Source organism: Drosophila albomicans, chromosome 2R (assembly GCF_009650485.2).
Source record: "Drosophila albomicans strain 15112-1751.03 chromosome 2R, ASM965048v2, whole genome shotgun sequence".
Taxonomy (NCBI): Eukaryota; Metazoa; Arthropoda; class Insecta; order Diptera; family Drosophilidae; genus Drosophila; species Drosophila albomicans.
This window is the reverse complement of record NC_047631.2, coordinates 30,323,231-30,338,313: the sequence shown is the minus strand read 5'-3', so window position 1 is coordinate 30,338,313 and position 15,083 is coordinate 30,323,231. Positions and strand designations below refer to the sequence as shown.

Here is a 15,083-nt window from a genome sequence, read left to right as displayed (position 1 = left end):
CAGCCGAGACGATCTAGCCATGTCCGTCTGTCCGTCTGTGTGTCTGTGTGTCTGTGTGTCTGTCCGCCCGTCCGTATGAACACCTAGATCTCAGAGACTATAAGAGATAGAGCTATAATTTTTTTTCGACAGCATTTGTTATGTTTGCACGCAGATCAAGTTTGTTTCAAAATTTTTGCCACGCCCACTTCCGCCCCCGCAAATCAAAAAAATCGAATAACAAGCGTAATTTTAAAGTTAGAGTTGCGAATTTTGGTATATATAATAATAACTATAGTAGTTATGATTCCTGAAAATTTGGTTGCGATCAGATGAAAATTGTCGAAGTTATTAAAGAAATACTTTTGTATGGGCAAACACGCCTACTTACTAGGGGTCTTAGTTGCTTTAGATGACAATCTGGTATATTGTGCCGTCTATGGTATATTTTGAATGCGGTACTATATCAATATACCAAATATACTATTTGGTATATTTTTAGTATTTTTGCAGTATATTCGGTATATTTTGAGAAAATTATCGCAAAATATATTTCTTTTATTCAAAATGGGTAGCGGGTATCTCACAGTCGAGTGCACTCGACTGTAGCTTTCTTACTTGTTTTTTATTTATTTAAAATATTTAATCAAATACAAACTTATAAATACAAGTCCAAGCAAAAAACAACAATTAATTATTTGCCAACTTAAGCTGACATGAATGGATTACTTTCTTTTTTTTTTTGTATATATTATGAAATAAATTATGTATATCATTATTATTTCAATACATATGTATATATTATAATATATTGTGGCAATGAATTCTGTTAGTTTGAAATATGTAAAAAAATAAGTATTTAAAGCAAGTCAGAGCAAGCAACAACTATTGACTAATATCCATCTTAATGTGGCATGAATTGTTTGCTTTTCATATTTATCTCATATGTTTAGATTATATTATATCAATATATCAGTCTCATACGGGGTACAATTAATGTAAATCATAAATGTCAACATGAATTCAATACTCATTTTAAAGGCAAATAAAGTTCCACAAATGTATCTCCACCTCAATTGTATCTGTATCTTCGTCTGCATCTTCAAATGGTGTCTAAGGTTACACAGCGGCTGCATTGAGCCACGTCTTTAGCCATGTGGCTGGCCTTAAATGGACCTCTGCCGGCTTTAATTGTGTGTGCGTCTTTAGCGAGTTCATTGATAAATCTACGTGAAGCGTATGAATATTATGAGCCAACACTTAACACGACAACAGGTTGATGATGCTTTTTTTTATGTTTTTTATCTCCATTTATTATGCGTGCAATTTGTTTTGTTTCAACAGCTTATCTGGTTGCTGTTGAACCGGGTTAAGCAGACATATAAATCATGTAAAGCAAACACGATTACGATTTATTTATATTCGCATGACGAATATCAAGTAGATGATGTTGTTGAAGAGCTATCTGCAAACGTGTTGAACTTGAGCCAATTGCCAATATAGAGAAAAACTCACACCTAATGATATTTCAATCAAGTCTTTCTTCGCACCTTGAGTTCGATCTCCCTTAAGCTGATGATATAATATTCATTCGCATTCATAATTGTTTGTCTAAATATATTTGCATAATATTCAACATTTTTTTGTTATTTCCTTTCGCTGTAGACATTAATAACTGTTGTCAGAAATAAACAAAATTGATTTTGCATAAAGAACAACAAAAAAGAAGTATGAAAGCTTTAGTCGAGTGAGCTCGACTTTGAGATACCTGCTTCTCAATTTGAATAAAAGCAAAATAGTGCGGTATTAAATGTAAAATATACCAAAATATACCACAAAATGTCAAAAGCTATATTTGGTATATTTATATAGTACTGCATTCAAAATATACTATTATATATAGTAAATTAAATATATAAGTATGTATTATTAAAATATACCAAAGACTAAATTGATATACTACTACATTCAAAATATACCATATATCTAGGTGTTTATACGGACGGACAGACAGACGGACTATATATACTTTTATAGAGTCGGAAATACCTGCTTCTGTCTGTTACACACATTTCCTTTCAGACACACAATTAAAATACCCTTCTACCCTTTGGCTAGCGGGTATAAAAAGTTGCTGGCTTTATTTTTGGGTGTGGTGTGAGGTCAGTACCCGATAAATTCATAGAATACTTTTGACAGTGGCCAGTGTTTATTAGGCCAAGTTATAAAGTAAAGTGTACAGCGAGTGGAGCTCAAAGAGCAAACAAGTTTCAATAGCAGAGGAAAAGTCGCCGGTGCAAGTGAAAGCGCCAAAGCGCTGACGTCAGCAGCGACTGCGACGTCGACGTCGACTGCGATCGAGACTGTAAAGTCCCGAACCAACAATGGCAACTGGAAGTTTTCCTTAAGGCGTCCTCTTCGGGCTGGCAATCATATTTCACTCCCTGCACTTTGTTGCCTGGCTTGGTTTGGCCTGGCTTGGCTATAAAAATAACTGAATAACTGAACTGAACACTTGCCGCGTTGTGTGTTGCACACACTTGGCCAACTTTGGCAACTTGACGCTTACAACAAACGAGTTGCTTCGAGTCGAGTTGCCCAAAAAGCCAGCCAGCCAGCCAGCCTGTCTCTCTCGATCGAAGAGGGGAGTGGGGAAGAGTTAAACATTTAATTTCATTCATTGCTGCATCCATCGGCAGCCGAAAACTGCCAAAAATGGCTTAAAAACAAAATGCGCACAAAACTTGTTTAGTGCTATTTCCATTGTTATTATTATTGTCGTTGTTGTTGCTGGTTGCTGGTTGTTGTCGTTGTTGTTGTTTCCTTTTGCTGGCATTGCCAATGCACTTGCTTGTTTTGCTTATTTACGGCTAAACTCAATAAGCTTGCAACATTTTGTGGAATGTGCAATGCACAAGTGCAGCAAACTGGCATTAGATTAATTTTTATCAGCTACATAAATAAGTTGTTGAGTGCAGCTGCTTTGAAGGGAATTAGAGTTGAGCTGAGTTCTGTTCTATGAAACTTTATATTAAGCTTCTTATAATCTTAGCTGTTTTCTATTATTATAGAACTGCATTTACAGGGTATTCAGCTGTCGAGCATTGCCAAAACTCTGTAGTTATTTGCTATTGCTATTGTTTGCCATTGATGTTGGCCACGTGATTTTGCGTCTTGTTGCAGTTACTTTTTTTATTTTGTTGTTGTAGCCAACTTGCAATGTTAGCCACCTTTTTGAACGGCTGCAACAGTTGTTATTGTAGTTGTTGTTGTTGTGGTTGTCAATGGTTATTGTTGTTGTCTGTCTTCGCTTCTTTTTTTTTGTCTGCCTGTTTTTAATGCCATTTTCGTGCCAACGGCAGCGGCTTGAAAATAGTTGCGCCAGCTTTGTTGTGTGAGTACTTTTTGTGGGCACTGTGTGAGCGAGCTTTGTTTTTTGTGTATAAATCAAAAAATAGGCAATAAAACAAAGGCATCACTCAGGGGATTGGCATTGAAAGCTGCCTAGAATTCTATTTCAATTTAATGAGAATAGAAAGCCAATAAAATCATAAGAAATAAATTTATAGTTTGTGTTTTCAAATTTTCTATGGTTAAGAGAGTTAATACTGAAATAAAATGAAAAAAGATTTATAGTTTGAACATTAAAATATGCAATAGTTAAATGAGTAACTATAGGAGATATCAATACTAAGTGAAATATGCAATTTTACTATTTGTAATTACAAAATATTTGAATATGCTACTTAAAATTTGCTATAAATAAGAAAGTAACTATAGGAAAGTATAATAATAAATAAAATAACCCTTTTTTTCGATACGTATTTTACAACGGAATTTAAAGAGAAATAGAGAGAAAAAAATATTAAAAATGTAAATATCTGAAAAATAATACCAACACAATAAAATGTATAGAAATATATTTATACTTTGGTATTAACATTTTCTTTAGGAAATCTTAATAATAATTGAAATTTCTGATTAAACTAATTATTTATAAAAAGTTTTAAAACACAACTTAAAAAAGAGAAATAGAGAAAATTTATTGGCAATTTGAATATTTTAAAATCTATTGTAGTATCATAAACAATAGTCAAAGACCAGTAACAAATATAATAAAATTTACAGAAATTAATTTTTAGGTTGGTATTAAAATATGCTATAAATAAGAGAGTATATATAGGAAATTTTTATTCTCTGCTCAAAAGAGAGAAATAATAATTCTATTGAAAATTTGAATATCTTAAAATCCTTTGCATTATCATAAACAATATTCAAAGACCAAAAGACCAGCTGTTCTTGGTGTTTGTTCACGCATGTGGAATGCATAATCGATTACCAGAAGTTCCAATTTGCTGCCCACAATTGTTTTCAAGTTTTTTTTTTATACTATAATTGCTTTAATCCGCGTTTTGCATTCAAGATTGTCGCTATAAGCCAGCAACCCACGCAACATCTTGACAATCTTGACAAAAGACCTTAAGAAAACACATTATAAATGTACATCGGATGATAATGAGTTGAATAACTTGAAATTGGCCTGAGTGTCAAGTGTGTAATTAAGTAGCATAAATAAGAGTTTATTTTGAGATTTATACGCATTTGAAATACTTGTCTAATTTATGCTGTGATTTGCTTTTTATTTACTTACAGTTAATGCTGAATGTACTTACATATGACAGATCCACACGATAACAACGCCTTCGACTGAGAGAGACTGAGAAGAAGTAAGTAACACAAACACAAACACATTTATATATATTGTAGTAAATAGTTCTCGCCCCACGTTGCCAACAATTTTGCAAATTTATGCAAATTGTTATTAAATTTGTAATGCAACTTTGTCTGACCCGATTCCGAAGTTGCATATGGAAATGGAAATTGGAACAGGAGGCTTGAGGTGCGGCTTTTGTGTGCGGGCGGCATAAATTCTATATAAATGTAGGTGCCACACATGCGGCATGCTGCATGCTGCATGCCACATACTCATATAATAGGCATAGCGTACCGGAAATCGGAGAACAGGCAGCGCTCATGAGTTGCTTTTTATTGCAAATGATGTCAGCTCGTTTTGCCAAAGGATTTTTATATTTAGAGCACAGAAATAATCCTGGGCGGATGCTGAGGCAGCTCAGTGCTTATGATGTCATTTTCAGCAGAATCCAAATTGATTGCGTCTCTAACTCGATTTACAGAATATGTGCATATATCTCTGCAGCAACTCAAAATCAATTAAAATGCCATTTATATTTATAGAAAAACTGCAAAAAAAAAAAAAGACAAAACTGTATCGCAGGCGCCGTTTTGTCGAGCGATACTCTCTACCATTTGCCTTCTCTTTCGCACACGCTATCGCCATCTCGCTTTAGCGCTGTGGCTGCCAAAATGTTTGGCTCTTGACTGCTGTGACCACCGCAGCGTTTGTTGACCCAATTTTCTCAACTAAGAATAGCGACGTTTGTTTTTTTCTTTTTTAAACATTTTGCACTTTTTTTTGCTGCAGTTGTAATGAAAAATTAATATAAATTAAGTTAATTAATAAATTGTGAAAGAACCTTGCCTGTGATTTCCCTAATTATACGTGATTTATATGCCTTTGTTTAAGATAAATGTCAACGAATTTATCACAATGGGAAATTCAAATTTGGCTCTCAACCAAATTAGGCGACAACTTTTGTCTAAACAAATTTGTTCAACCATGTTTTTCAACAGCCTGTCACGAAAAATATAATACACAAAATAGATCTCAATCAAAGAGCATTCGAAAATTTGTAAAATTTCTCTTATAGTGAATACCCCTCATATAAAATAAGATATGCATACATATTGATACACCCTCAGATATTTCGGTTGTGTTTCCGCATTGTTGTTTCCCGTGGTCGCTGGTCAGGTTTTATTGTTGTTTCTGTCTGTTGTTGTTTTGCTCGTCATAAATCAATTTGTTGCAATTTCAGCATCAGCATTTCTGCGTCGCCTTTTGCCGCCCAATTGGCGCAATTGGTTGCCAAAATTAGAAAAAACATTTGCCGCAAACAACTGGCAACATGCGAGCAAATCAATCAAGCGTCTCGCTATTTGCATATGTTGTTCTTCAAAAACAAAGAACAAACATTACTTGAAACTTTTTGAGTGCGGAATGTAGAGGTTATATATAAATTTGGAGTGCTTCTAAGTGGTAGAGAGAAAAATAGAAAGAAAGTCTAGAAAATGGAATAGAAAAATAATAAAATTGCAAGACTTATTGTATCAACTTCTGTGACACGACTTTCTCACATAACTTTTCAATACGTTTATGTAAATTACGTGACTCAAATGCAGTTGAAATTTTGTTGACCCAAAAGCACCCAAAATATTTGTTGTTAGAAAGTATTGAACCCTTTCTTATCGATATTGTTTGCAGCTCTCTTCATAAATCACGTTATCGGTTTGATTATGAAAACATTTGTATAACGCGTTGTTCTTTCTTGTTGTAGATACAATATCTACAAATCTATAATTAGAGTACACACAGTTTGACTTATGAGCATGTTACGAGCAATACTCGAATTCTCTGGTTTTTTGTTTTTTGTCGCTTTGTGTGCCGGTGGTTGCTTTTGTTTACCTGTAGAGTATCTACTATATCTCAATGAATACACGTTTTTATTCACAAACTTATTTAAAATGCACTCGCCTCCCTCAGCGATGTTTCATTAATGAGCGCGAAACGAACGAGACAAGTTTATAACCAAACAAAAATAAAATATAAAACAAAATACAACGAAAATATTGTGTAAATAGAATTGTGAAAAGTTGCTAAAAGAAAAGTTGAAAACTGTCAAGAAACAGACACGAAAACAGAAAAAAGTTGAACAGGTAATGAGACAATTTCTACATTTGTCAAAACATGTTGCGCAGCAAATATTGAAATTTGTGCATTTGTATTTTTCATACTCGTAATTATTAAAATTTGTTGGCTATTGGCCAAGAGAGGGAATGAGCGAAATGTTTCGTATCATTTATAGAACCTTGATCTTGTCCGGCAGCCATGTGCAACACTTCAGAAATGAATTTGCACATGTTTTATTTGTTAAATGCCAAGCAAAAAAGATACAAATTGACAACCCCAAAAAATATGTTTGCTAGACTCAACGATGAGTCATCTATCGAGCATCCCTCGCTCGCTTTTATTTATTTATTTCTTTTTATTTTTGCTGTTGTTTGGCACGTGTTGTTAACCAACTTCAGTTTACCATTCTACATTCCTGCCTCAACAAACAAAACATTACGGCCCGGTTAAACAGAGATGAGCAAAATCGATAAGCATTTAACTTTCCCATTCGTCGCTTTGCCTTGCGACTTTAATTTCCATGTTTCATTTACAAGGCCCCCTTTTCGACTCCCCCAGTGACATAATATGTTCTGTTCTGTTCTGTTCCCAATGTGTCACACGACGACGATGCCGCCAACTCGACCAAACAAAAAAGCGCGGGGAAAGCGAAAAGAGAAAGAGAAAACAGAGCAGAAAGCAGAGCTGTGGTGGAACAACAAACGCGTCAGAATGTCGCCAGGCAAAGTCCCAGTGGGTGGCAGCAAACAATACCCTAGAACTTGGGGTGGACATTTGGGGTGTTAAGAATCCCAAGATTGTAGATAGCGCAGGCAGGTGGAGTGAGTTCTTTAATATTTAAATATGAAAGATGAAATTTATGTCTGAGCATGCAAGCTATTTTTAGAAGTGGGTATATTCTGGGGAGGCATAAGTTAGTGAATTGAGGATAGAGAAATAGATTTTGTTAAAACTAAATAAATATTTGGTTCTGAAGAGAAATTTGCTAAGAAAAACCTTTGGAAAGCATGGAATTGTAATAAAGAGTATAATATACAAATAATAATTATAATTATGAAGAGTATACAACTTTAATTTAGGAATTATAATTAATTACTTTGTGCCTCTTAAAAGATATTTGATAATGATTATAACATTAATTAATATAGAAAAACATTATGTTTAATGTAATTCTGCTGGGAACTATATTTATTGAAGAACTATGTTTATCTACCCCTAAAGTCACCAAAAATTATTAAGTTTGCAATCCGAACGTAGGAAAACTGTTCTTAAACTTTGTTGTATAGATTTTAATAGCTGTTTCTTTAATATTTCTGGAATATTCCTGCTTTAAAGGGTAGATAGAAGTCGTGCAGCTACTAAAGTATTATTGTGTGTGTAATTCTGTTGGGAATTCTATTTATTTAAAAATGCATAGTTCCTGTTTATTTACCTCTGTCCATAAAATCCCACAATATATAATCTCATGCATGCAATAAAGTTTCTAATCCCACAGTCTCGATTACAAATCCTCACTACATAGAATAATAGGCTAGTAAATTTACGCAAATTATTTCAAAAGCTTGAAACTTTGCATATAGTTAATTTAATACTTGCAGTTAATAAATTAAGTTGATCTCAGCAACTTTTACTTAGCAAATAATAATAATAATCTCATTTATTTCCTGAACCTGCTCTTGTTTTATTAGCTAGGTTACCTTTTAGTCGTGTATACCCTACGTAGTCTGAAGTTGGTTTTTCCTTGACGAACTTTGGCATGAGCCACTCTCTGTAGAGTGTTGAGTGTTGAGAGAGGCGGAGGCGCACAGTGCGTGAGTTTTTTATGGCTTTCGTGGCGCCAATCGAATTTTCCTCAACGTGCAACTTTAATGGGCGATGAGACAACAGAAATTGGAGCATATGCTGGTTGGCTGGCTGGCTCGATGATTGTTAAAGCACTCGCACAACAATTTGTCCAACGACAGGGTTAATCATATTATTCAAATTTGAGGAATTGGAATTTGAATTCGAATAGAACACTTGAAAGACGACATCATGGCCATTGTGTGGGCTCTTGAGTAATAGGATATGCGTTTGCTTTGTGTTCGCTTGAATTGAGCATGAAATAAATGGGAATTCCTTGTGTATATCGTTTAACCTTTGTTGTGTGTTGTGCTCTTTGACACAAGAGGGAAGTGATTCCGTTAGGATGTAGCTTGAGCTTCTCCTGTCACAAAATGTGTGACATACGATTTCCTTTAATTTTGAAGTTCTAATTTAGTTTTCATCTATCGACAACATTGAAGCAATTTTTATGTAACAATTTGGATATAATTTTTTTTTGATCGCTATTTAGAGCGTCGTGAAGCGTAAATTCCTTGTACACTTTTACTAGTCAACGAGCTAAATAGAAGTTAATTCGCAAAAAAAAAACCCACCCGAAATCCCCCATTAATACACAAAAACATTGAAGATGAATCCATCGACGTTGGGCAAGCAAAATGGAGCCTTAGTGCTGGAGGTGCTGCAAGTCCTGGGACGTCCGGCGACCATTGAGGAGATCTCGCAGCGTGTGGCCAACATCTATAAGGTAGCCCGTAAACGTATCCAGCCGGTTGTTGGGGATGTGCTTGCAGCTGGCGTACACGAGGGATTCTTTTGTTGCTCCAATAACTCGCTAAATCGCTATTCGATTGTGCCATCGACCATTGAGCAGTTGCGTGAGGATATCGATAAATATGTGTATGAAATGCTATCGATGGACTATCGCGACGACGAGTATCGACCGCAGCCATCGCCGCTGATGATTAAGCTAGAGCAATTGGACGGATTGCCGCCAATGTTGCCGCCATCCGTGCTATCGCCTTCGCCTTCATCCGGCGAGCTGCGTGAACGTACGCCACCTGGAGATGCATCATCGGCTGTTGTTACCTATTGACCACTTTTCCACTTACTAAACGTCATCCGACTTTGCTCGACTCTTCTTTGCCTGGATTTGTGTGTTGTTTTCCTTCCTTCTCCCTCTCCTGTAATACCGTCTACTCTCAATGTATATATCTGTGCTTGTGTTGTTTTTTAAATGTAAAAGTGACCAGCACATCAAGAACAGCGATGTCATGGAGTTCATATATAATAATAAATAAAAAACTCTGCTGTCTCATTAGCAATGGGGCTTCTCAAATGGGGCAATGACACTGCGGTGAAATGGCTTTGGAGTAAATTGCCTTTATCCTTTGTTCAACATTCTCAGCAAAGTTTTGTCTCGTGGTTTACTTTTCACTTTTTTGTTGTGTAGTATTATTTTTATTGCTTTGAAGTTCATTTTCATAAGGTCTTCTCCCACCTACAGATCTGCATACTTTTGTGCATTGTGTCGGGGTCTGTGTTCCTTGTTTTGCAGTCATTGTCAGGTTGTTGCCGCCTGTCTGTCTAGCGCCCACGCAGAAACGCAAAAAGGTTCAAGTCTATGCCACACACAATAAACTTGAGCTTTTCCACATTGACTCATTTCCCCATTGGCTTTTGTGTCTGAAACGATGTTCGCTTTAAATGGCAACGCAATTTTCCTTTCACTGAGAGAGCAAAGACGAATCATCATTCCATTCTCAACACACAAAGCCTCCTCCAAAGAACTGCAGCTGCAGCTGCGGGTTGTGACTTTCCTGGTTTCTCAAATTTGCATGAGTAATCATCGCCTGACTGACCGCTTTATGCGCTTCTTGAATGTGTGATTTATTTGTGCTTTTATTTTAATTAATTGAAGTACGATGTCTTGTCTTGAACGAGGTCAGCAACAGCAGCAGCAGCATGCCTTGAGCAAATTGTAGCATTTTTATACTGGAATTTACTACAAAAATAAATAAAATAGGCAAGTTTAACTGCAACTCGAGCTAAACAGTGAATTATACTATAAGAAAGTGTTGCACTCTCACTCTCATTGAAATTCTCGGTTAAATTGCGGTTCGTTGAACTCGCAGCGCGACGTTTTATTGTGTCATTAATTAATGACAACAACAACAGCAGATTAAACTGCGAGACACTTAATTGAAACTGTGTTTTCCTGTTCATGCCTGTCATGAATCTGCCGAACTTTTTTTGGATTGTATAATAATAAGGCTTCTTTTGTTTCGTTCTTTCTTTCTTTATTTACTTGCAGCATGAGTCGCCAGCATCAGCGGCATCACCAGCAGCAGCAGCTGCAACAACAGCAGCAGCAGCATCAGCAGCAACAACTGCTGACCGCACAGCAGCAACAACAACAGGCGCTGCTGATGGCCGAACATGCCGCTGCCGCTGAGGCCGCCGAGCTCTTCGATCTGCTCTGCGTGGCGACCACAATGCGTCAGATACTGGCGCTGCATCGCGCCATGTGCGAAGCGGTCGGATTGCGGCCATCGCCATTGAATGATTTCTATCCCAAGCTCAAGGCCAAGGTGCGTTCGTGGAAGGCGCAAGCGTTGTGGAAGAAGTTCGATGCACGTGCCGCACATCGGGTCTATGGCAAGGGCAACGCATGCTCTGGGACACGAGTGTTGGTCATTGGCGCTGGACCGTGTGGTCTGCGCACAGCCATCGAGGCACAGCTGCTGGGCGCCAAGGTTGTGGTGCTGGAGAAACGTGATCGCATCACGCGCAACAATGTGCTCCACCTTTGGCCATTTGTCATCACCGATTTGCGTAATCTGGGTGCCAAGAAGTTCTACGGCAAGTTCTGTGCCGGCTCCATTGATCACATCTCCATCCGGCAGCTGCAATGCATGCTGCTCAAGGTGGCACTGCTGCTGGGTGTTGAGATCCACGAGGGCGTCAGCTTCGATCATGCGCTGGAGCCCAGTGGCGATGGCACTGGATGGCGTGCGGCTGTTACTCCGTCGGATCATGCTGTCTCGCACTATGAGTTCGATGTGCTCATCGGTGCCGATGGCAAACGCAACATGCTCGACTTTCGACGCAAAGAGTTTCGCGGCAAATTGGCCATTGCCATCACGGCGAATTTCATCAATAAGAAAACCGAAGCGGAGGCCAAAGTGGAGGAAATCAGCGGTGTGGCATTCATCTTCAATCAGGCGTTCTTCAAGGAGCTCTACAGTCGCACGGGCATCGATCTCGAGAACATTGTGTATTACAAGGATGAGACGCATTACTTTGTGATGACGGCAAAGAAGCACAGTCTGATCGACAAGGGTGTCATCATCGAAGATATGGCAGATCCCGCAGAGCTGCTCGCTCAGGCGAATGTGGACACACAAAAGTTGCACGATTATGCGCGCGAGGCAGCGGAGTTCTCTACGCAATATCAAATGCCCAATCTGGAGTTTGCTGTCAATCATTATGGCAAACCGGATGTGGCCATGTTTGATTTTACCTCCATGTTTGCGGCCGAGATGTCGTGTCGCGTTGTCGTGCGCAAAGGATGCCGATTGCTTCAGTGTCTGGTGGGCGACAGTTTGCTCGAACCCTTTTGGCCCACGGGATCGGGTTGTGCGCGTGGCTTCTTGTCCAGCATGGATGCAGCGTATGCCATCAAGCTGTGGTCCAATCCACAGAATAGCACACTTGGTGTGCTGGCACAGCGTGAGAGCATCTATCGACTGCTGAATCAAACCACACCGGATACGCTGCAACGTGATATTAGCGCCTATACCGTGGATCCGGCCACACGCTATCCGAATCTGAATCGCGAATCGGTGAACAGTTGGCAGGTGAAGCATCTGATTGACACCGATGATCCCGCAATACTCGAGCAAACGTTCATGGACACACATGCGCTGCAGCTGCCTCATGCCGAGACGCCGGGCAAACGCAAGCGACGCAGCGGAGGTGAGTTGAATCACAAACTTGATAATCAGTTGTCGGAAATGTATAGTAATCATTATGTTCGTTTTGAATTGCAGATACGTTGCCACAAGGCGCCAGTTTACTGCGCTGGATCAGCGCACAGCTGGCCGCCTATCAGTTCACAGCCGAGCTCAAGGAACCATCCGATGTGTTCCGCAATGGACGTGTGCTCTGTGCTCTTATCAATCGGTAAAATTACACACTTGTCATGCATCAACGTGTATTGATTTATATTATATTGTAGCTATCGACCCGATCTAATCGACTTTGCGGCCACGAAGGAGATGAGTCCGCTGGAATGTAATGAGCTCGCCTTTGCTGTGCTGGAACGTGAACTGCACATTGATCGTGTGATGAATGCCAAACAATCGCTGGAACTCACGGATGTCGAATCACGCATCTGGCTGAACTATTTGGATCAAATCTGTGAACTGTTTCGCGGCGAAATACCGCACATTAAGCATCCCAAGATGGATTTCAGTGATTTGCGGCAAAAGTATCGCATCAATCACACGCATGCACCGCCCGATTTCTCCAAGCTGCTGCAAACGAAGCCCAAGGCCAAATCCCCAATGCAGGATGCCGTCGATGTACCCACCACGGTGGTGCAACGTCGTTCGGTACTGGACGAGGAGCGTGCCAAGCGGCAGCGTCGCCACGAACAGCTGTTGAACAGCAACGGCGTGGCAGCCGCTGCTGGCGGTGGCGCCGCAGCGAGTCCCGGGGGCAGCAATCAGTTGCCACAAGGTGTGTTGAAGATAACCATCATAAAGCGCAGACAGTAAAAGTTGCTTGCCAGTCATTTCATATGCTAAATTGTAATCATAGATAAATAAAAAGTACAGTCGTCATTAAGAAAACAAATCTTGGCAACAGCAGCTTCAACTGCATCATTTTTATTAATAAGTATTTGGCTTTCAACTAATGCTAACTCTCCTTTACTTGTTGCAGCTCAAAGTGATACGCCGCGTCGATCGAAGAAGCGTCGCCAGGCTGACAAAACGGCAAACATTGTGAGTAGATGTTTCCACCATATCACGGATTGGTTCACCCGCGCCCTCTATGCACCCTGAAAAGTGTTGGCCAACTGCAAAAATATACGATTAAAATGTACATATATCTTTTTGAAGAAACTTCTTTTGGCCAACACTTTTCGCGTGCCTCGTACTCTTTAAATCTATCTTTCATACATATAAAAATTACGCCTTTAACTGAACTTTCTCATCAAAAAACAAACTGAAATTAATTGTAATTTTTGTTGATCGCCTGTTACATATAAAATACGAAATACCAAAGGTTAAACTCATACTGAAAACAGCTCTCTTTCATGAAATCAGTAACGTCATAAGCGCATTTGAATCCATCAACGAGGTCAGTTCGCTCAGTGTCCAAGTCCCACGTCTAAATATCCCTCTCATATGTCCATCTAACTCCTCTTATTGATCTTGTCATCTCAATCTCACTCTCTCTTATAAACTAACTGTCCAACAAACGTGTTTAGTCTTAGTTAGTAGTCTTTGTTCAATGTACAAGTTCATTTTAAACACACACACACAACAACCACACTTTATACACTCTCGTGAATTTGTCGCCATGTTGTTGACTCTTGCATCTGGTGTGCAGGAGGAGCGTCAGCAGCGTTTGAAAGAGATCGAGGAGAATCGACAGGATCGCATGAGTCGCCGACGTCAGCAGCGTTTCCATCAGACGCAGAATTTCTACAAGAGTTTGCAGCTGCTGCAGGCGGGCAAACTGTTGCGTGAAGGCGGCGAAGGTCTCGCTGAGGGCGTGGCCGAGGATGGCACACCGTTCGAGGACTATTCGATCTTTTTGTATCGCCAACAAGCGCCCATATTCAACGATCGTGTCAAGGAGCTGGAGCGCAAGTTGCTCTTTCCCGTAAGCAAAACCAGGAGCTGATCCTGACTGCACGCTGCCTCCTTGTCGCTGTTCTACTTCTTCTTCTTGTTGCCCGGCTCCACTCAAAACTAACCTCTTCTCTAAGAACGCTGCAAGAAAATGTGTCTCTAATAGCAAGAATAACGGTCAACAGAATTCGGCTGGATTCTGTATTTCCAAAAATTTACTACTGACATCTTTTGGAATTTTCCCGAATTCGAGTTTGAAATATGCTGTGAATGTTGTTGTCCTAACGAGAAATTGCTTAATTAATTGTTTAAGAATATAATGCATAATACATAAGCTGCCAAAAACGTTGTTCATCTAACTTAGACTTAGTGCCAAAAGCTCTAGATTATTTTTTATCGTTTTTGTTATGCATTTATTGTTATTGGTTTTTAATTTTATTGGTTTATTGCTTCAAGTGCCAAAGTACTATAATTAAATTTTCAACAAATTTTGATTTCTTCACCTTCCAATTGCCTTCCACTTTAAAAACAAAACAAATATACCTGACACCCGACACACGAAAAATCACACAAAAACACCCGTCAAAACTTTG

At 39.0% G+C, this 15,083-nt stretch overlaps 2 protein-coding genes across 20 annotated transcripts in view; both read left to right on the top strand.

The window, feature by feature from the left end:
* LOC117576616 (F-actin-monooxygenase Mical) overlaps positions 1-15,083 on the top strand; it is a 51,387-nt gene that overhangs the window by 19,641 nt on the left and 16,663 nt on the right. For 11 of the 19 annotated variants that reach the window (XR_004572959.2, XR_007955364.1, XR_007955363.1 and 8 more), the window contains exons 4-9: positions 4,633-4,706; positions 10,941-12,604; positions 12,679-12,811; positions 12,867-13,369; positions 13,574-13,635; positions 14,246-14,521. Coding sequence is in view for 16 of the 19 variants with exons in the window: in XM_052007363.1 (XP_051863323.1) it covers positions 10,942-12,604; positions 12,679-12,811; positions 12,867-13,369; positions 13,574-13,635; positions 14,246-14,521 (2,637 nt within the window). In the remaining 3 variants the exon portion in view is untranslated. Of the gene's footprint in view, positions 1-4,632; positions 4,707-6,662; positions 6,832-10,604; positions 10,653-10,940; positions 12,605-12,678; positions 12,812-12,866; positions 13,370-13,573; positions 13,636-13,918; positions 14,081-14,245; positions 14,522-15,083 lie in introns of those variants that run through there. The other 8 variants (XM_052007364.1, XM_034261526.2, XM_052007362.1 and 5 more) reach the window with 5 other exon arrangements.
* Positions 9,056-10,013, top strand: LOC117576623 (uncharacterized). Its single transcript, XM_034261543.2, has one exon. The coding sequence runs from the start codon at positions 9,258-9,260 to the stop codon at positions 9,720-9,722; it is 465 nt and encodes a 154-aa protein (XP_034117434.1). The 5' UTR covers positions 9,056-9,257; the 3' UTR covers positions 9,723-10,013.